Source organism: Bradysia coprophila (assembly GCF_014529535.1).
Source record: "Bradysia coprophila strain Holo2 chromosome X unlocalized genomic scaffold, BU_Bcop_v1 contig_416, whole genome shotgun sequence".
NCBI lineage: Eukaryota > Metazoa > Arthropoda > Insecta > Diptera > Sciaridae > Bradysia > Bradysia coprophila.
In genome coordinates, this window is record NW_023503334.1 from 1264456 (window position 1) to 1287758 (window position 23303).

At 34.5% G+C, this 23303-nt stretch overlaps 1 protein-coding gene and 1 long non-coding RNA gene across 2 annotated transcripts in view; one reads left to right on the forward strand and one right to left on the reverse strand.

Annotated features, from left to right (window-relative positions):
* LOC119069904 lies at positions 1 to 9493 on the forward strand. Its single transcript, XR_005086428.1, has 3 exons — positions 1 to 169; positions 7378 to 7383; positions 9484 to 9493. It is a non-coding gene; the product is annotated as an uncharacterized LOC119069904 (long non-coding RNA).
* Positions 840 to 23303, reverse strand: part of LOC119069894 (gamma-aminobutyric acid receptor subunit alpha-2) — a 29233-nt gene continuing 6769 nt past the window's right edge. Inside the window, exons 2-14 of the mRNA XM_037174094.1 lie at positions 7214 to 7348; positions 6374 to 6669; positions 5219 to 5255; positions 5118 to 5148; positions 4961 to 5053; positions 4691 to 4901; positions 2357 to 2422; positions 2227 to 2295; positions 2079 to 2143; positions 1895 to 2016; positions 1542 to 1839; positions 1310 to 1481; positions 840 to 1239 (exon numbers count right to left, since the gene is read on the reverse strand). Coding sequence (XP_037029989.1) covers positions 1073 to 1239; positions 1310 to 1481; positions 1542 to 1839; positions 1895 to 2016; positions 2079 to 2143; positions 2227 to 2295; positions 2357 to 2422; positions 4691 to 4901; positions 4961 to 5053; positions 5118 to 5148; positions 5219 to 5255; positions 6374 to 6669; positions 7214 to 7348 — 1762 coding nt within the window. The 3' untranslated portion in view covers positions 840 to 1072. The remainder of the gene's footprint in view (positions 1240 to 1309; positions 1482 to 1541; positions 1840 to 1894; positions 2017 to 2078; positions 2144 to 2226; positions 2296 to 2356; positions 2423 to 4690; positions 4902 to 4960; positions 5054 to 5117; positions 5149 to 5218; positions 5256 to 6373; positions 6670 to 7213; positions 7349 to 23303) is intronic.

Consider the following 23303-nt stretch of genomic DNA (forward strand, 5'->3'; position numbering starts at 1 on the left):
TCAGTTCGCGGATCCATCCAGCCGTTTTGGAGAACCGGCACTCATGGCCGTGCGGGACCGACGAGTCAATATGAATACAGATTGTTATAGCAACGGATAGAGGGACCAATTCTAAGCTAATTCGTGTTAAAATGGCTTCCCTCGACAACCTGACCACGTAGCTACAGCCGTGCCATACTATCATCCTTTTCCCATACAAAATACGTATATGACCGCGTACGATGTATTTCTTATGCATATACTTACTTACTTGTGCGTTTTTTTCGCTCGAAAATCGTTTTTTAGTAGGAAAAATATGCAAACATTCCAAGGCGCGAAACAGACCTTTTCCTCGCAAGCGATCTGCTAGGTATTGCTGCATACGAAGACGATGATAACTCTCTCTTCTTCTCTCTGAGTTCTGAATACGTATGACTTCGAGTCGACTATTTTTACCATCACAAGTTAGCGGTATTGCCGATGCCGTCGGTACAAAAAAGTCTTTTATTCGAAAATTTTGTTCGCGAACAATTTTTTTAGGCCTTTCTTACCACAAACCCAAGTTTTTGGCTATGAGCGACCACCAAAGTTTTAGTTTTTCGGTAACTTTAGCTTACCACTAAAAATTCGAAAATGCAACGGTTAACAGGAAATGAACAAAAAATTTATTTATTTTTCACAATTTTTAATGTGAATGAGTACGTAAATGAGAGAAATTAAAAATGTGTGCTATGCATGTCGAGCATTATGTCAGCGTGAAAATGTTTTGTTGTCTTACTTAAGTATGGTTTCCACTCAACAAAAAGTACTCCGTGAGAGAGCGAGCTGTCAAATAAACAAAGCAAAAATTGAAAAGTTCAATTTTGTCTCTAACACGGAGTACTTTTTTGGTAAGTGGAATCAAGCATAAAGGTGGCCTCACAGTCATCCGTTTTGCCTTCGTGTACATGACAGTTGTCATTTCAAACAATGTGCACTATATTGTATGAAATGCCAACTGTCATGTATACGGATGCAAAACTGAATGAAAACGGATGACTGGGAATTCAGACTTAGTATTCTTAAACATTAAATTTTCGTGTTGGGATGAATTTTAATTCAAATTCTTTATTTCGTTGTTCGGAACGTATGGAAAATCTTCCTGAAACGTCACATAAACCAACCAATATAAGATATTCAAAATAGTAAACGACATAGGAAATCCGATCCGTGCGGTTCTGTCTATCAGAGATACGCTGTTCACGTATCGGCTTGTACCAACTTAAAGATTAATCAATTTGTTATACACATGAAGGTATTTGTTTTCCTTGTAATAGACAGCCCACATTACCACATTTCTCTGTAGCTTCTCTCTGCCGTTGCTTCCGAAATTTATCGTCTCCCAAGAAACACAACCAGATCTGTTTCCATTTTGGCGCTTTCGGTGGTTCGGTTTGAGTTGTCCGTTCCATTGTTGATGTGTGGGACTGCGATTGTGTTGACTTAAAGAAAATACCAGGATCCTATTGTAGTAGAACGTGATGACATGCTATACATGCGAACGATAAGATAAGCCTTCTTACACTATAAATAGGACATATCATGGAGCCTCTTGGTCGTACAATAGCCATGCTACGCTGTGGCGAATTATTACTGGATGGTGTCAAATACAAATCTCCTCCGACCAATTCAGTTGTCTCGCCAATATCTTCCCACTCATCGTCAGTGATTTCAGGAATCTCACCACTACCTACCTTTGTGAAATAGTGGACTCCAGCAAATTCAAGAAGTGTTGCAATGCAGTAGAAAAAACTCATTAGCAGAAACCAATCAAGAGCCGTTGCGTAACGCACCTTCGGCAAGTCAGTGCGGGAGTCAAGACTGAAATTTTTTCGCTGACTTCTCAATTTTTTTTGAATTCACTTGACGGACAAACCTTATTGTGGAGAGGGTCAACACAGTGGTGATTCCTAGACCAACTCTATCACTAGTTGCTTCTCGGTGTATCCAAAACGATACCCATGACAAAACAACAATCAATATACATGGAACATACACCTAAGGGAAGTTATTTTAATATTATTGCCAATGTCATCCGGATAAAAAAGAAGTAAAAAAACCTGAATGAGAAAATATCCAGACAAGCGTTGCATGTTAAACGAAACTTGCAATACCGAAAAGTCACCTGAAGAGAATTTGAAAAAAGAAAGATTTGCGTTTGCATTTTGTTGGTGCAATCAAAATGCAGAAACGAAAGTAATTACGTACCTTCACGTCGGTTATACGTATAGTTTTTTTGCGGTATACTTATCAAATCGAATTGACTCAGCGTCATTCCTGCAACGAATTTATAGAATTTCGTTCTATGTCCTCCACACACTGACAATAAGACACTTACCTGGGGTGAAAGTTACTGAATCACTGCTCTGCCATTCGTATACAAGCGATTTTGATGTGTAAGCATCTGCATTTGGAAAAATGTTGTTGGTTAAAAAGGTGATGAAACGATAAAAAGTGCTGTCCGTAAAGATATCCACTATAACTGAACCTTTCACAGACGGAAAACATATCAGCAGTTTTTCGATCGGATCTTTTACTTCATTAGATTTCACTTTTTTTTCTTCAACTGAAGAACAACTGAAGAACTCGGAGGCTTAACAGCTAAAGTTGAGCATATCCCCTAAGTGCAAAGAACCTGCTGTTCTAACCTTTTTTTCTTTAAATTCACCATATAATTCACCACAATATTTCTGCAACTGCGCTGCGAAAACTGAACTTTTTCATGCGTGATTTGGGTCTTTTTTCTCTGGTTTTATATATTTTACTTTTCACCACTAGTTGTAAAATGGAATTTCATGTATGCTTTTCGTCACTAGTGTTGAAATGGATTTTCACCACTCCCTCTGAACATCTGAACCATTAAAACCGTAAATAAAAATTTTGCCCTGACCAAATTTCGAACCAACGAAACCAAAACCCAATGCTTATCGAGCAACACCTCTAACCATTCGGCTATTGAGATATATAATCGCAATGAACCAATTCTTGAAGCGTACATAAATGCAGTCTACTTGATCGTTCATACCATATTTCGTTCATACAGTAGAATGTATGTTAAAAGTAGTTATTTTTTTGCATTTCAAAAGTTCATTTTTCGGAGCTTGTTGCAGAAAACGTTATATGCAACACGTTGCGAAAAGTTGTAGTTTTTGTCACACGGTGTGGTTATCAAACTCGCATCGCTCATAACATCACATCTAGTGACAAAACTACGACCTTTCGCAACTAGTTGCATAAATAACTGTTCTACCGCCTAGCTAGCTACGTGCCTAAAAGTCGTTAGCGGTAACAGATCACGGTGAGCTTGAAAAAAAATTTATTCGACCTCTCGTGGTCATGAAATGTTTCTAGTGGTTTTTGTAGAAGGCGGCACCACTAGTAAGAATAACATAACAAGAAAATCGATTTTCCACTTTTGTGGGACCTGCGGAAAGCTTCGAAGACTGTTCGGACTCTACTGGTGACTCGTTTGATCACAAAAATATCACAAATATAGTTGCTGTTGAGCTTGAGGTCTAAGCTTTACGGCGATACAAATCTTGATATTCATGACAACCAACAAACATCTTTTATGAAGCAAAGTCATACAACTATGTCGCTGCAAATTTGAAAGGCCTTATCACATGTGGATGATTTCTATTTTGTCTCAAAAAGTATGTTTACTTATTTTACATAATTTGGGGGGTTAATTAAGGTCCAAACAGTCTTCAAAGCTTCCAGCAGGTCCCAAAAAAAATGAAAAATCGATCTAATTTTCCAATCGAAATGTTTTCTTGTTATGTTATTCTTACTCGTGGTGCCGCCCTCTATAAAACCACTAAAAACATTCCATGTCCACGAGAGGTCGAATAAAAAAAAATTCAAGCTCACCGTGGATAATACCCGCCCGTAACAAGTTAATGATTATGGTAGCAAATAAGTCAATTACTCTGACATGTAAATTACAACAATGAGCCCTAAATTGTCAGATTAAAAAGCATTTTCATTTCATAAAATCAAAATAGTTTGTACATATTCATTCGTAATTTTTAGATTTTTATTGAAAAGCGAGAGGACTATCATGAAGTCAACAATTTTCGGTTTCAATAGATTTTCTACGGCATGGCACTGAAGTGGTCTATAGTAATCTGACATCAAAGTGCAAGAAGTCTTATTGGACTATTAGTATCGAAATATCATAAGATTTTTTAGTGCAGTACTCGGCATAACTTGTGCCATGGAAACACATCGTAAGCGCAAAATTCCAGTTCAGGCACAAGTTACGAACAAGATTTTAAGTGCAGAAGTGTGATCCTCGTTTTCTTAAACTACTGTAAAGTATAGTAATGCAGCCTTTGTGTCATAATTACACATCTAGAGCCTAGTAAAGCACTTCTCACCAAGATTCGTACAACGATTTATGCAACAGATGCATCTAAAGCTTGCAAATTTTGCACTGAGTTGCATAAAGTATTTTTATGCAACTCGAGATCATAATGTTCTAAAACTGCGAACTTTAGATCCCTCTGTTGCATAAAACGTTGTATGAATCTCGGTGCGAAGTACTTTATTAGGATCACGATGTGTATTATGATACACGGCTTGTGGCCTCGTGACATAATTACACATCATCGCCAATAAATATCGAGAAAGGATTTCTTTAATGGAACAGCCCTTATTATGTTTATCTTACAACTTCCTAAAATCAAGGGACACGATTGACGATCCATTGGAAAATTTCTCAATTCCATCGGACAAGAAGCTTTAATCGTTAGTCTCATTGAATACAAAATGTCGCCATCCTGATTTAATCGTAATAGTTTATTTGGTACGGTTATTGTGTGAATATGCGAATGTTTGCCGTTATAGAAATACGTGTCCGGACGCCAAATCCTTTCGAGCATCTGAACAGCGGTTTCTTGATCAATCGGAAATAATTGAAATGAGACTCAATTTTCGTTACCTTTATACTCAATGAGAGACTTTTCATTGGACCCTCAAATTTCAGTCTAGTATCACGCCAATACTGCCGGAAGTAACAGTCCATTGAGTAATCCTAAATTCAAATGAAAATTAGCTTTTATTGTCTCTTCGAGGAAAAAATAAAATGTTTTACTGACCATATCCTGTTCGGAAACAGGACCCATCGACCTTCAAATGTCGTGGAAGAAATTTTGGTCAGAAATTTTCATTGGCTTACACTGCAACAGTTTTCACTCACCGAATTAGAATGTTCGTCTTCACAATCGTTGGTATACCTAAATCGATTGGATTTGATAGATTTTGAAAAAGTAAGAAATATTCTTGAGACAATGCAAAACAAATATTTAAAAAAAAAGTAAAATGAAATAAGTTCAGCCACTGTACAGCCAGTCTAAAGGTACTAATTTTCATAACTTTTTTTCTACATGTTCATAAAATAGTAAAATTTAGATAATTTTAAGAAAATTTGGGAAATTGTGGAAATTTTTAGAAAAATATGAAAAATGTTTTTAAAAAATTAGTCACTGACAAGCATTATTCGAGATCTACCCATTTCTGCCGTGTAAAGCCAAAACACAGTATTTATTTATTTATTTATAGATACACTTACAGGCGACCGCCCAATTACAAGTAATCTTAGAATTTATTCTTGCTTTTTTTTTTAATAATTAGTGAACAAAAAATAAAGATAAATAAAAAAACAAAGCAATGACGAAAACAATAATCGATGCTAATAATTTTCTTTCCGAGTTTGTGAACACAGGCACAATAGATAGCAATAACGAATAGTAACTGACGACTTAACAAATAATGTCTCTTTTTCGGGTTTGTGAACACAGGCATAATAGATAGCAATAACGAATAGTAATTGACGACTTAACAAATAATGTCTCTTTTTCGGGTTTGTGAACACAGGCACAACAGATAGTGATAACGAACATCAATTAACGAATATAGTTCCTTCTCCCTCGGTTTATAACGCAGCACAAAGAACAATGTTCCAAGTAACCTCACGAAATCATTGCATTGTTTGTGTGCTTTAGAGAGCTTTCGAAAGCTCTGAGCTGGATTACAACTGCAAAAGTGGAATACAAATGAAACTTAAAGCTTTCGAAAAAAGCTCTTTGAAAGCAAAGACACAAATGAAATTTAGTGTTTTGGCCAGCAGATTTGATCTGAAGACTGTAATGTTGTTTTTGGTGGACGGAGATGCAGATTTTATTTGTGGGTTATTCGCGTTTGGCTAACAGTAACAAAATATTGTCGGTTATTTGCAAAATACAGCTTTCGCTGCTGCTTTCACTACTTTAGTAACATCAATAAAAAACTCGTTGTCGACAAAATTCCTCATACACTACATCGCTAGCAGGAAATTTTTTATTTTAATTATTACCTTGTCCGTGAGTTGGCAAATGCGAATTCTCATACCGTTTCAGCAAATTTTCCAACAGAAATGATATATTCTTACTAAGTACATCATCAGCTGGTGTCCGCTTCATAATGGATGATTTTTTTTTAATTATATAATTTTGACGAGTAACATTGTGGAATAGTGTAGCTGACGCTTGACTATTCATATGTCTTAAGTTCGGTTTGTCATTGTTGCTGTGAGTAATACCATCGTCGTTACTAGGAAACAGTTGTTGGTCCAGAGATGACCGAGTTTTGTTGCTGGAAACATTGTGATGTCTGGAAAAAATTTAAATTAATTAATTGCAACTAATGCTTGTGGTATACAAGCTGATGATATTTTCGTTGTGAAATGGGACGGAGTGAGTGTAAAAGTGGGATGGTGTACATGACTAAAGAAAGACACATACAAAAAGTAAAAATGCAGAAAATCGATCTTCAATTAATTAATACGAAATGAAATTCATGCACATTCTGAAATCCGCATGTCTTATTTCCTCAAATAAAATCCCATTAACCAACGTAGACAAACACATTGATCGTTTAAGGATAAAATACTAATTTGAAGCATCCTTTTGAATCTGTATACAAGAAGAGCTTCTCTCAGTAATATTCAGTCTTGTGAAATTTTTCAATTTCAATAATCGTGCATGATGTGTACTTGTGTATATGCGCTTTGAGGAAAACATGATATTATAAAATTGATTGACAGTCTGTGCCGTAAAGCTGAATTTTAAATTTTTTTATCGTGAATCGTGACAACAAAATTTCATATGCGCTTCCATCTACGTTTCATGTCTGTATTGCAATTTCATTTCCTTGCCTCGTATTGTGAATCCTTTGTCGACGAACATCTTTTATAACGGTCTGATTTTTCGCTGCTATCAAATCGGTTTCCAGCGATTTTTCCATAGATACCTGCGATACAAGTAGAGTTAACAGCGCTGTCGATGCGAATCTGTAAGAAAATATTTAAAGTCAACAAAGTGCTAAGTTTTTCAGAAATATACCTGGTTTTCAGAATCAGTTTCTGTTATGCTGAAAACAGACGAAGCTGTTTCGAACCAATTTTTCATTGTTCTAATCTCACTTTTGACCCCTCTTTTGACGCTTAACGGGCCTACCGAAATTATGACAATGAAATGTTTGATCAATACTTCGTCTGTTTTCTTCGGCATTATGAGGCAATCAGAACCTATTATTTGTGAAAATTAACGAAATCTGTAAAATTTGCAAAATTTGAGAAATTCAATTACATTTTTAGAAACGATATTTCAAGGTTTTAGACATTTTGAAAGGCAATGTAGATGGTCACGCCAAAATGGGTGTTTTTTCGCTTCGTAACACAATTCGAGGTTGCATTTCCAATACTTTGATATGTGTTTGCGAAGCCAAAAAGAACTCATAAACTTTAAAACTGCTAAATGGCCAGAAACGGTTTCATGCAGGACACTGAGAGGAATTTTGTGAGAAAAAAAGATGTAAAGGAACACCCATCACCGTCACTTCTTCTCCTCCCTTCGCAAAATCCGATCTCACTTGCTTGGCTGATACAGCAATAGCCGAATTGATGAAAACGTGAGGCCAATTGCTTCTTAGATTTTAGTCTCTTGAAACTTCCCTCCCGTTTCATAGAAGAATTTCAAAATTCGAAATTCCTGGATTGAAGCACAAAAAGATGCCACTACACACATCTTTCATCTCAATGGTTTTCATAGGAAAAGATATGCATAAATTGTTATAGTAGAGTTTAAAAATTTCATTATATTCTCTCCCCGCCAATTCATTGAGTCGTAATAGTATTTGTGTACATATTTTGGACGATGTCCAAAGGTACATGTAAGTTTCATGCAAAGGGCCGAAAAACCGAGAAAAATAGTCATTTACCGACCTACTAATAAGCTTAACTTACTTAAAATATAGCTCTAGCCAAATAGGAAATGGAGCACTGCATTTCTTCTCCGTTTGTTTGGCATCAACATAAAAGCAAGATCGAAACTTAATCCACTTTTTTGCTATTTTTGTTTCTTTACCTTTTTTTTTATTCCTTCTCTCTAACAATCTGTCGCACACAAAATTTTGTGTGAGTCAACAAAGCACAACAAACATATATTTACATGAAAACAAATACCAAATTCTTAGCATAACTTGCCTATTTCCTTATTTCGCTTACTTAACATAAAATTCTTCCAAATATGTTGTTACTAACATTCGCATTCCATGTATTCTGTCCCCATACAGGAGATAAAGGTGAATTAAATCCAATAAAGGCCTATGTAAATTACGTTACGCAAAAAAAATAATCTATTTTAATTAACTTTTTATTTTCCCGATGTCCCGGTCTTAAAACTGTTTTCCTGGGTATAATGTGTTATAGTGGTTGACAGTGAAATGTAATTTACTAACAAATTATTTGAATAGGGCTCGTACAATATGAATGACATCATTAATATGATAAGACGAAAGCCGTTGCTCATCATTTTCTCTCAACTGAACTTCGTTTATTGTGTTGTTTCTTTTTATTAATTTTCGCACCGGTTATGGAAGTTATTTTGTTCGGTTTCCTGTTTCTGTCGTCGTTCTGCTGTTCATTATTTTTCACTTTTGTATAAGGCCACTGCATATGTGTAGTGTTTGAAATGAAAATAGTTGGAAATAGAAAGACTCAACAGAAAAAGAGTTCCATTCAAAACCAAACTTTTTCTGTATGATGAACTTGTTGTAGGGGGCATACCCATATCCGAATAATTATAAGGAAAACTTCGATTCTCCATTCGGTTTGGGAAGTCCGAGAACAACCGCAATTGAACGATTATCCTGAATATTCGACGACATGATTATCGAAGACTTTCTGAACAGACAGCGAGAAGAAACGATGAATATGCTCTTTAAAACATGTTAATAAACGACAACTTTCTGGAGAAGCGGTAAGTTCCTGAAGAAATGACGATTACTCATCGTCTCAGGTTCCTAAAATTTTTACTGACAAAACAAAAAATCTACCAAACGATTCGACTTGTTGGAAAAACTGAGAAAAAAACCTTGAAAATCTGAAAACTTTCGGAGAAAGTTGTACATTACATTGACAAAAAGAGTCGAAAATCTTACCTGTTGCAGGTTGCTTTGTCTCCAGGTAATCTATGTTATCTGATACAACTGTTTTTTTTTTGCATGGAGAGCTGTAGCAGCTGTTGTAGGTTACCTGGAGAAAAATTTACCTGCAACTCTTTCTTGTCCGAAGTGACTATTCACAATCGTGTCCGAATCGTCAATTCTAAGACTATTCGCACACGAATGCGAATTGAATACAAAATCTATTCATCTGAGTGTTATATAAACATTCACAAGTATCGGAAATAGCATTATTTAAAGAAAAAGGTTGTATAACGAGCTAATGTTTTTTTTACAACAAAGAACCTTATACTTCCTTTTACACCATGAAACATACGGAGCATATTCTGTTTACAACATAGAACATGAAGAACTTATGCTCCCTTTTATATTACAAAATGGAACATAAGAAACTAGCAAGGAACTTATGTTCCCTTTTACAACATGGAACATAAGGAACTTAAGCTACCTTTTACAAAATGAAACTTAATGAAGATTTTATAAAATAAAATACATTTTATAGGAATGCAGATGATTTACAAAAAGTCGCTTTCAAACATCATTCTCATAGAGGTACGCCTGGAGGTAAAAAGCTCGAACTGATGTCATTTTAACATTTGTTCACAATTACAACTGAAACAAATGAAGAAGAAAAAATTAGAATCAGCTTGTCTAAACATTTCAATATTGATGTTTAGTACCCCTCTCGACCTATTGTTTAAAACCGAAACTAAGCTTCAAAATTTTGTAACTAAAGAAAAAAAGCATATTTTTAAGACTTTTTCTTCCAACAGAAATATCTTTGCAGAAACATAATGTACTTTGTATTTTTGTTGCTAACAAAAAAAAATCTATAAAAGAGCTAAGAGCTAAAAGCAACTACAACCGAAGAGCATACAAAACGAACGGATTTTATATTCAAATGTGACAGATTTTTCAAGAGCCCGCAAAACATGATATCCCTTTATAAATGCATTAGTACGTTGCCGGAATGAATATTGCTCGCTGATATGTAATACTACTTATGCGTGACACCCAACAAAATAGATGGAAAAAGGGTGCATCGAAAACGAGACCGAAAATGTGTTATTGGAGATGTTATTAGCAACTTAAATGCTTGATGGTTATTGTACATAGATGTGTGAACGAGTCATGTCTGCTTCTTGTATAAATAATTTGAAGCTATCTAATGACCCTAAAATGGCGGAGATGATGGTTTGACTACACTTAGAGAAAAAAACAGCTTGCAAATTTATTTAGTTTAAAAATACAGGGAGTAAATGAAGGATGTGAGGAGTGAGGATGCCTATCTTATATTGATTTTATTGGTACTCCGGGGGAAAAATAAGTCTTAATATTCACGTCAAGGAAGTAGGAAGTAATGGTTCATTTTCCGGTGGAGCAACGAGTAAAGGAAGTATCAGATTATATTGTCGTGGTGTATATATCGTTTCAAAAGGTCAAGAATGTAAAAAGCTAATCTGCAGGTTCTCACAGAAGACAGGCTCATAGCTATTAGGGGTGAAGTAGGCATTCCATCCAATTTTGCTACGGGCCTGTTGGTTGATTACGCTGTGGTACCTTACTTTTTATATTGCAAATTTCTTCATGAATTTTTCAACTGATTTTTGTACTCTATTTCAGTCCAACAAAAAGTAAGCTTTTCTCGCATTATATGTCCAAAATATTGCCATTCTCATTCTGCGAACATAAACGACAGTCCACAACTATGGTACAGTAAAATCAAACCCAAAGTTCAGAGAGTCTTGTCAAAACCGTGAATAATCACGTATATGCGATGAAATCCATCGGCAATCACATATCAAGACTGCAAACCTGCATAAAATTCAACCACTTAAACACTGTTTGACACGAAAAACTCTTTAGTTTCACAAGGAGGTTAAATATCGATCACGACATAATGTAAAGTGAAAACCGCTGATACTAACATTCGAAATACTATATTACACGTTGGCTTAGACGGTTGGGGATGATATTTACTGTAGAGAGATAGAACTAACTGTAGCACAATGTTATGGTTTCGTTCATCATCAAACGGTACAGATATTACAAACTTCAGTCAATTTCTTTTTGCATACAATAGATTTGCCCTGCAGCGATAGAATACCAATAAATCTCAACTTGCAATTTTGATGTTTGCTGTTTTTTTCCCTTACATCATCGTGTTGTGACAAGATTGATGAAAAACGCTATCGATTTGGTTGTCCGTCGAAGGAGGCTGTATTCGAGGAACTCTAATCACTTTGCTGATTAATTTCCAAATATTTCATAAACAACAATAACCCGAAATCAAACGATGTTCATAGACAACTAGAGAAAAAATGTTCAAATTAATTTATGATTCCAATAAATCCTTCGATTTCGCCGCTTCTTGTCCGTGTAGTGGGGCGATGAAACAAACCTTCATCTGATATACTTTTCATCAGCATTTTATGGTGGTAGGTATGAATATATATAATGTATTACAAAAGACTGTTAATATTTTGTGTTGAAAGAGAAATGTAGTACTTGCTTTGGGGGCAAGTTAGAGAGAACCGCATGTGGCAAATTTCCATGTTCTATGCATATGCATACACATTTTTGAACTTTTAATTTCTTCTCCTGTTTTCTTGTTATAGTTGGGCGACGATGTTGATTTCCGCACTAGATGTTAATAATGATGAATTGAGCAACGTAACATCGGTATTGTCATGATAGTACGTTATCGTAAAAATTTATTCATACGAAAATTTTTGCTCTAGGAATAGTACATTTCGTACCTAGGACTAAGTCTTTTTTAGCGTGTGAGAAGTTTCCAGACAGAGCCAAAGGCGAGGTCGGGAATCGAATACGCTAAAAAAGACTTTTAGTCCGTGGTACGAATAGTATTTTTCATATTGGACAGAGAAAAAGTGCGACGAAGTCGCACTTTTCGGGTCCTAGGTATGAAATAGTAATTTTTCCGAAGAACGATCATCATTTATGAAAATTCGAAAATTTAAAGAGATTCGACCATCTCAAGAAGTTATTTTCTTAAAATTTACGCTAAATCTACACAGACTAGTGAATATTTTTATTTTGTCCCAAGTAATTACTGCTCTTAAACAATAATGTTATAATTCAAGCAAGGCTATTAACACGTGTTAACCGTCAAGGCTTTCACAAAAGTAGTTGGGCGGTACTTCAAAAAAAAGTAATTAGAGAAAATGAACAATGTAAAAAAACGTTGTAGCAGTACTGAAGTATAATCACAACTATTGCGGAACTTATCCAATGAATGCTACTGATCTGCATGTTCAATGTGATACTCAGTCATATTGCGTTTTTTATACCTCAACATTATGATGCATACGAGTATACCTATAATATTGATTTGAAAGATATCATAGTTACTGCAACAACAATATGTATACCACTGCCTAGAGTTTTATAACAAGTTTTTTTAGGATAAAAAAATGTTTTTTTTTTGCTTTATGAAAATAGAAAATCTTCTAATAACATAATTCGACCAAATGATTTTTTGGGGAATGTTTGCATTTCAATCTAGTAAAAAAAAATTGTTTGTGGACGATCTCAACTTTTTACTTAGTTTAATTATTATCATTTTTCCAAATTTAATATTTCAATTCGTATACTTTTCCAACTACATTAATGCAAATTAAAATAAAATATATTTGATTTTTAAAAATAACCGCATAATAGAAGCATAACACGTGTTCTATTTAAATGATTCTTCTACTTCTTGACGAAATCAGCCCGGTGCGTTTAAATCATGGAATATCAACAACTTTTGACCTTTTAGACGTGTATGTTTGCTAGAGAAAAAATAATGTTAAAACTAATGAAGTAAAAGATTTAATGCAATCGGTTTCAAATTACTGTCCAATTTCATCCATAGAGACATAACCTCATCAATATTTATATGAAAACCGATCTAGAATAAACGTTTAACCGTAATTCAAGCTACAAAATAATTATTGATTTTGTTCCTTCTTTTGATCTAATCTGGTGGTGCAAAAGCAAAATATTTTACTTCATTAATTTAAACAAAAAATTATCAGACTAAATAAGGCACAATACAATCGTTTAGCTTGGCAAAAAACGTCGTTAATTTTTGGACGGTGCTGCAGACTGATTGAATTTGGTCGCCCCAAAGCCTTGAGCAATGAAGGCCACTTTAAACACGAGCCTGATGTTGATTTACTTTTAAGAGGCAAGTCTACACCATTACTACAATACATCCCACCTAAATGATTTATTTTTACAGTCAAATGATATGCCTCAATATTTTATTGTTTTGTTGTACTATTGTTTTGTTCTGACAAGCGTCATGTAAATTGTCCTTGCAGAACAAGTACATTAATATTTTGGACTACTGGAAGGCCCATTCTGGAACATTTCCCTCTTTGGCGAGTACGGCCCGCGATTTTTTCGCGGTTCAGTCCAGATCGGTCTGTGTTCAACTAGACTTCTCTGGAGCTGTTGACGTTATTACTCCCACCAGATGCTCTCTCACACACAAAACTATCCACGCGGTTATGTGGGTTAAATTGTGGTACAAACCTTAAATTTTGTTCCTCTCACAAAAATAATGAATTATTGTTTTATATGTTTATGATTTCTACCGTTTAAAATATTCCCTTTATTTCTTCAAAAAATCGCGAAGAAAACCATAACAATAAATTGGTTAATCAGTTCGTAAAACAATGCCTCCTGACTCAAATCTAAGTTGAAAACGAACATAATATTCAAATTATTATTTTATCAAATTCGGGTCAGATCAGGTATTTTTCATATTATTTCAGGTTCAGGTCAGGTCAGGATTGGAAATTACCTGAACCTGACCTGATGGGTATTTTTTCTCCTGACCTGACCTGAACCGCCTGAACCTGACCTGTTCAGAGCCTTATAAGCTGTTTAAATAGGAATTTATGAAAGTTGACTTCGTACGAGGCTGTCCTCCGGCAATTTATTTGTATATGATAACAAGGCAAAGAGTGGATAATGTAAGTGATTTTAAAGGGCGAAAAGCTTTTCAGTAGAGAAGAAAATGAAGTAAGAGAAATGAAGAGTTCTACATTAAAGGCTTTTGATACGAATTGGTGTTTCGTACGGGTCGGCGTTAGCTATGTTTTTTTTCTGTTTTTTCTGTCTTCTACTTGGCATCGTGGACGTTAGAGTTTTCGCAACCATATAATATAGACAGTGTTTATTAAACACGCTTCGCTTACGGTAAAGGCACCTGTGTAAAATTTGAGATAAATTGAAATATAATTCTTCTCATTTTTGACATACGTGTTATCTTGTTAGAAAACGGCTTTACCCAACGACTAAATGACAATTGACTAATCAAACTTTTTACGCCGAATGCTATCATTTTCTCATTACGAGTCTTATCTCTTTTTTCTTGCAAGTTATCATTTAACCGAAGTCAAATTTGTTCAAAAAAAATTCTTATATACGACACACGACACGAGAGTGATGAGTATTCTTTTTCATTGAATTTTCCCTCAGCGTTTTCTCATTACCGAATTCGAATATTCATTAAATTCTCGCTTAAGTTATTTGCACACAAAATAATTTTGCTGTTACATGAATTCTTCAGTTGCTTCCATTCCATATTCCTTATTACAGATAGTCAACTCGTTGAACTCATTCACCAATAACATATAACAATAACCCGTTTCCGTATTCGCTTTTGTCGATGTGTTTGTGTACCTATATCTCTCAATAATAACATTTTTCCAAAGTTCAAGGAATGTGCATAAATGATTTACATAGCAAACTTTACAGCTGCGAATTCAGTGTTACTTAATTTATGTGTTGAGTAGTCTGCGGTGCGAAAACGGAGTGTATATATAGTAACGATGAAGACGTTTCGAACTATGCCAAAATGAAAGTTTCGTTCGTCTTTCACTTGAAGAACAAAATAAATTGATGAAATATTTCTTAAGTGAAGCTTTCGACATTTATTGAAAGCGAAGAGTAAAGAGGGAAAAATACAGAAAGGAAAATAAACACAACAACAACAACGAAAAAAAAAACAAAAAAAATCGAAAAACGAAAGTAAGTTTTGTTATACATTTTATAAATGTGGAAGATTTGCTCTAGCATAAAAATGGTGTCTTTCTAACACATGATGGCGTGAATTGAATTTACGTGTTTTGTTTGAGAATAAGTTTCATTTGGGTGATAAATAAATTAGGTTGTACGAGGATAAATGGTATGTGGGATGAAGATTTTTTTCTCTGTTTATTTTTTATTGCCCTGGACTTATAGGATTTAATTGAAATTTGATGTCAAGATGTTAGTTATTCCATTTTTTTAAATACATTTTAAAGAGACACATATTCCGTCCGAGGAGTTGTTTCACGTCCCAACCCCTAACAACAGAAATTATTTCGAATAAAAAAAAGTAATTTCCAATTTAAAATGATCCGAAAATCCACTTACACACATCCATTAATTTCTTTTGATTTTATTTTCGTTCATTGCATTATTTTAGATCAACTGAAAATACAATTTATCAAAAAAAAAATCATTTCAGCTTCATGTACAGTCTGTATGGTGCCTGTCTATATAATACGGTGTCGTTAGCATTTTGAATGAGTTCGAACTTTACAAAGAATCATGTTAAGCTTTTAAATACCCGAACCGAAAACAAATTAATTTTTTAACACATTTAATCAATAGGATGGTTTTAATTCCTTCCAAACAGAATAAAAAACAAGAAGAGATTGACGCGGCAGGCGCGTTAGCAATAGACTCGCACGTTCCTAAACTACATTTTTCGCCATATTTCCACTCATTTCGTAGTTGAGTGTAATTGCTATTACAATTGCCACAATCGCAGTAGTCCTCATTACATAAATTCAATTACGAAATTTATGGTAAAATTGTGAAATCACATAATAGTCAACTGTCAAATGTCGAACAATGTAGGGTTAGCGGATCATACATTCACAATCAGTCAAGTCGTGACGCTCGTCTAGTTAACATCTCCGCTAAAACATTCTCTCTCAACTATCAACTATTGATAGTTGACTATCAATAGTTGAGGGAGAATGCTTTAGTGGAGATGTTAACTGGACGAGCGGATCACACATTTTAATCAGTCAAGTCGTGACTCTTGTCTAGTTAACATCACCGTTAAAACATTCTCTCTCAACTATCAACTATTGATAGTTGACTATCAATTTGAGGGAGAATGTTTTAGCGGAGATGTTAACTGGACGAGCGTCATGAATTGACTGATTAAAATGTATGATCCGCTAGCTACTAGATTGTTCGACATTTGATGGTCAACTATTGAAAGTTAACTATCACACCATTATGTGATTTCGCAATATTTCCACACATTGCGTAATTGAACATCTTCGTTGAGGCATACTGTTGGCCACTTTCAGATACTAATATTTGAGTTCTCATCGAAAAGGCTCACCCTCTATCACATATCAGACATACGTGAGAATGGTAGTTGGGCAGAGTGAATTCGATTGGGACTAAAAATCTTAATGGAGTGATGTGTGTCGTTGCGCGAGACGCTGTGACCTATAAATTTTTGAGGTCTGATCGAAAAGGCTCACCCTTCATCAATATACCAGACTCAAGTGATAATTGTAGATGGGCGGAGTCAAAAAGATCGGGATCAAAAGTTTGGATAGTTTGAGCGTGTCGCTTCAACCGTCCTTTCATATTTTTCTAAAGTTACGACACACGGACAGACAGACGGACGGACGGACGGACGGACGGACGGACGGACGGACGGACGGTCGGACGGACGGACGGACGGACGGACGGACAGACGGACGGACGGACGGACGGACAGACGGACGGACGGACGGACGGACGGACGGACGGACGGACATGGCTCAATCGTCTTATAATATCATACTGATAATAATTGCCCACTACGATATAGGCCGTTTTCGATTATTTCACTTACTTACACGATGGTGGGCAAAACATAAAGACTCTCACGATTTACTTCGTATCGTGCGAGTCTAAAAACTCCAAGCTCAATTATGGCCATTGAATGAAATGGAAGACCTTAGGCGCAAAAACATCTACAAAAATTTATTAATAGACTCTGAAAAATCCGTCCGTATGATGTACGAAAAAAAAACGGATTGAAGGGATTGTAATTTACAGGCAAGAGTAACATTTACTTCACCTTAACAGTGGCTATAGCTATATTATTAGGGTGAAGCGTTTCAAATTTTCATTTATTTTAAAATTCTTGACTCATTTCAAAACTGATTAGGTTTTCTTCAGAAACATAGATTATCTACATCCCAAAATGTTTATTTTGACGATTCACAATTTTTTGGAAATGTTACCATAAGTTTAGCAAAACATTATGAAATTAGAATGGTCCTAGGTATGAAATAGTATATTATGTTACTAGGAACAAAAAGGTGCGTTTTAGACCCAGGTGGTGAAAACGTCCGAGGATGGAGTGGAGCAAAGGAACAATTCAAGTTTGTTGTTATAACTTGAATTGAATGTTTTGTTTACACTGTGTTATACACTGCGATCACAATGATCACTGTGATATCACTCATATTTCTTACTTCATCAATCGAAGTAATTTTGTCAAAGTTAAGTCAATTCTTCATAACAAATGAAATCCGAAATTCAACGTTTAATTTGTATTTCGTACAGAAACAACATAAAAAGTAACAAATTACTTAATGAAGTTGATATAACTGGGAACGAAAAGTGACGTGATTGGGAACGAAAAGTGTAAAAAAAGTGAAGGCAATAGTGAGAGAAAAAGTTGTTGTTTTGGTGCTTTATCTGGTGAGAGTTTTTGGTCCGCCTGAATGAAAAGTTATTTTTCTAAAAATGGGCAATGGTTCTAAAACATTTGGTATCCTTTATATCCTTTAGCGTTAGAACACAATTTCAATAATATAGCGTGACATTTACGAAATACGGATACGGACCACTTTCGCAACGTTAAAAGATAGTTTGACACAACTTGTTTGAAAATTTCAACTTATCAAAATGTCTACTTTTCGTCGAGCCAATCTAAAAGTCATGTGCCTTCAGTTTAATTAGATTGGTCGACGTCAGTGTTTGTTATATTATCGACAACAGTTGACCTAAGGACATGATGCTACAGCAGATAAGTGACATATGTGATTGCGGAATTATTGGTCAGATGAAGATTTCACTTATGAAGCCAAATTTGTGAGACCAAATTCTGTCAAATTCTTTCACAGAGCGAAGGCTACCAGTGTTTGTCAAATATTCAAATTCAGTACTCCTAAACACTCCGAGTCACTTCCAAACGGTATGTATCCAAGTTTACTATTGTGGGGTTCTATGCCAATGCTTCTATAGATATTGGTGTCGACTCACCGAAAAATTTTATACAATTAACAAAAAAATGAATACCTACGTGGGATGTTGCTCTTCTCACAAATAATTTACAATTTTAGTTATAGTTTGCTATAATATCACAGCCGTCCCTCCACGTAGCCCTACAATAGATAATTTTTTAAATGTCGCTTCTATTATGCTTAGGTGGGCTTCTTATTATTTACTGGGTCAAAGATTTTACAACTTAAAAAATAATGTCTTATGTTACACCCTAAATATATCTAATTGACGATGTATCTACTAAATATGTATATATTGTCAACAAACTTTTAAAGTGCACAGGCAATTGTGTTACGTTGAAATCGGAACTGAATTTGTCAGGTCAGGTCTCGCCCAAAGCTATAATAATAAAATTATAACGAAAAATAGGAAAATTTTATCATTTTCTTTTTCTCTTTTTTTTGGTTCTTGTGTCATAATTTCTACAATGAAATATTTCTTTTGTTGCTAATTAAACAGGAAACCATTTTATTTAAGATTTTAAAAAATCATCACAATGCAATTTCACTATTCGTTGGTAAAATTTTGTGTACGGAAAGAGGAATCTTTACATCGTTGAACCTTAATTATTACTTTGAAGTTTTATTTATTGTCATTATTGGTGGCATTAAAAGTATTGGTTTACGGTCGGAACAGGAAATTTCGAAATCAATCAAAAGCACATACAAAGTGAATATGTGACGCGAAATCGAACCACGCTTTCGGCTTGACAGCATGTATTATGTAGTGCTATAGTACCCAGCTTTGCTCGGGATTATTTTAATGACAAAATATTTTTGTGGAAATGTTCGGTTATTTTTTCGAATGGACAATTACTCTGTATTTCAAAAAAGAATTGGCTCAATAAAGCTCTCTAGCATTCAATATACAATTTAATAATTTTTGATAATTTTATGAATTCTTAAAAAATTTAGTTTAGGATATTCCTAAAAATTCTTAAAATTCATATCAATTCTTGAAATTCTAAAAAGTTCCTTAAATTTTGAAAACTCAAAATTTTTAAAATTCTTTAAAAAAAAATTAATAATGAACCTGGTTCCAAGATGCTATGCTATAGAAACAAATACATACACTGTGTATACCAACGTCAGTGTTACCCCGAGCGCAACTGTGACAGAAAATTACGCTTTTAGAACAGTCAAACAGGAAATTTGCTAGTGCATAATACGGAAATTAATTGAAGTTTTGACAAGAAATCATTTAGATGAAAACCCAGGAGCATTTGCAATTGAGGATCCATATCTGTATTCATACTGACTTTTATTGATCAATCATTATTAAAAATAGCATTAGTACTAAAATATTTTTTAGTACTGAAAACTGAAAACTTGTAGTATAATAATTGCTGGAATTGTACGTTTGTCTGAAGCGTTACATTAAGTTCGAAAATCATATGGTGAAAGTATATGCTATTCACAAGCAATGAAAGGGAACTCGTACCTTCCATGGTAAATACAAGAACTATTGTGGACTATAGATTAAATATTAATTTTTTCAAAGAAGGGCTAGATTCATATACATTTCAGTTTCGCTACTATTTTCACCAGGTTTTTATTTCAGTTTAATAAAAAAAAACTTTGATAATTCTTTTTTGTTTTCTATATTTGCGATTTTTCTTCTATAATTATAAACTAATAAGAATTTCATTCATAAAAGTGCCCACTTTGTAAGAATAAAAGTATGAGAATTGATTGAACTCTGAAAATGTAGAATAAAGCGGATGTCTTTTATGAATGACTCCAGGCTCCGTACATTTCCTTTCACATTTTGCATTCAAAAAATTGATGCTGTGTATTGGCCTTTTAACAAAAAAAAAGGAAACGAAAAGATGAAAATAAAATTGTCTTCCAGCTTGTTGTTTCCTTCTTTGTAACCTGTTACTATTTGCGGAAAATTTCATCATACGAACGAATGTACTATTTTCACCAACGATAAATTATTTATATCACTGAACCATTACACCATCGTAGCAGCGTCAACGTCAGGGTTGCCTAGATTTTGTTCAATGACGCTTAGACTAGTCGATATTGAATGTTGAATGATACATAAGTACATTTTATTGAAATTGTCAGACCTTTTAATTTAACGGTTTACGTAATGGGCGCCGTACTACTCTAATGTTGCAAAAAAAGTGTTGACAACTCTAATTTTTATTCAAAGAATCATATGAATCTGCTAGTTGTCAACTGTCAAACTGTGACGAAGCCGAGGGTGACAAAATATAACGTAAGTTACGATTTCGCTTACTGAATCGCATAAACAACTGGTATTGCACTGGAACGTATAACTGGAATCGTCGTTAACTTGAGCTAATAATAGTCAAAGCAATTGTCTAGAACTAAGACTAGGACAAAGAACATTTTAAACTGGATGGTACAATTCGAAAAAAGCCTCAAGGTTTGTCGAAAATTCACTGAATTTGTTTCAATACTGAGTCATTTTGAAAATATATTTCCGTGCTTACTTGCCTTGTGTAGAAACCAGCCTGATTAATCTTGTGCTAATCCTCCCTTTTCGGTCTCCTTAGAACAGTTCGAGTGAACTGTACATTACTTGGTCTATTTTTGAATTAGATATTAACTCAACCAGCGTCCCTCGATCTAGGTGGCTGAACTAACCACTTAAATCACTTTGAGAAATATACTTGATCAAACCTTTAATTACCTTCACTGTGATATTACCTGAATGTTGCCGGTATTAAGGCTTTTTTACATTATATTTCTCTGTTTGCTGACGTAAAAGTTGTCGCAAATTTTCTCTGAGTGTTTCTTGTAGATTCTTACTAAAAAATGAAAAAAAATCTGGCTTTCTGTAGATGAATAGACCTCGCTATGAACCACTCAGATCATTCAATTCATCTCGTCAATACATGCATGTACAAATAAATCTGTTATGTCTTCCACCGAAAAAGAATTCGCTAACTTTCTTTCGATCACACACTTCATATGGATGTTTTAAACACGACTCTAACGTTTCGTTAAAATTAAGCAACCCTGGCACATGCACGAATCAATGTTGTGCCATTTTTCAAATGCAATCAAAATATATTCATATACCGCATCTGAATGAGACTGTGTAAAAAATATCAAGTCTACAATCTTTATCTCTATTTCCGTTACAGCATCTGACTTAGTACATTGACTGTAAAGCGACTGAACCTCTCCGTGGGATCGTAAATTCGTTGTCAGATTTTCACAGTATAAGTTCAATTGAACTGTAATGAGTTTTAAACCCTCTCACACTATAAACATGTTTGTTACCCATAAAAAGATTCGAGATGCCCGCATTTATATGTTTTTGATATTTTTTTTCTCTGTGCCACATCAATTCCCAAAGCAAGAACTTAAATGCAATTTGTTAGTGTCAATTCAAATAATGAGTTTAAATAAAATATTTTCTAAAGAAACAACTCCTACAATACGGCGCCCTATTGTGGCTGGTGAAATGGAAAGAATACTAGAGCTAAGTTGCATTATGCGAGTTATTGAAATCGCTTAATTTTAATGAACTCCTCCTTCAGTGTGAGAAATAAATTGTTAACGGGTAAAAATGGTGCAAATAATTATGGTTGAGTTCGTCGTCATTTAAAAAGGTAAATTGGTCGAGATGATGGTTTCGGTTATTGTACGGGGTAATACTGCCAGAAAGTGGTTCTCTTTTTGCTCATGAAACATTTTTTTTTTCGCATTTAGCACTGAGTTGATTTTACGATTATATACAACAACAAATGAACATGTAAGCAATAGCAATGAGCGTTGTTCATTGAAAGTTATTGAAATTTCAAATGGAAATTATATCTGTACTCTGCACATCCATGTGCAGCAATAACAAATTGAAATTCCTAGCTAATATTGTAGACGGTACGAGCGTATTTCAAATAAAATTGAATTTTGAAATGAATGTGAATTTCTGCTTTCATGTATCCTTTCCAGTACTGTTCCTACTCAAGAAGCAAGTTATCTTTTCATGTGTATTCTGTCGTTTGTCGCAATGAAAACATTTCAATCGTATAGGAATTATAAAGGTTGATATATGAAGCTGTGTGGTATATGGTACACTTCTTTTCTTGTGTGCACTCGAGGGACTACCTTCGATGGTAATAATGTACCCAGTTATGTATCCAAATATTAAACGAAATATCATAATGGAACCAGGTGAATAGACTCGAATGGTATTTAATATTTATTTTATCTTGAAAATCTCTAAGCTTTTCAATTAATATTTTGTCGTGCTTGCCTACCAGTAAATCCCTTATTTCCGTCATCATCAATGTAAATCTTAATAATTTGCTTTTAAATAGCACGTAATAGTAGATTTCTTCATAGGAAAAGCAAAACGATCACCGAGTGAAGTCACACTAACACGTCACGAGCTCGCTTACTTTAGGTCTATCAGCGAATCAGGTATAACTAAAT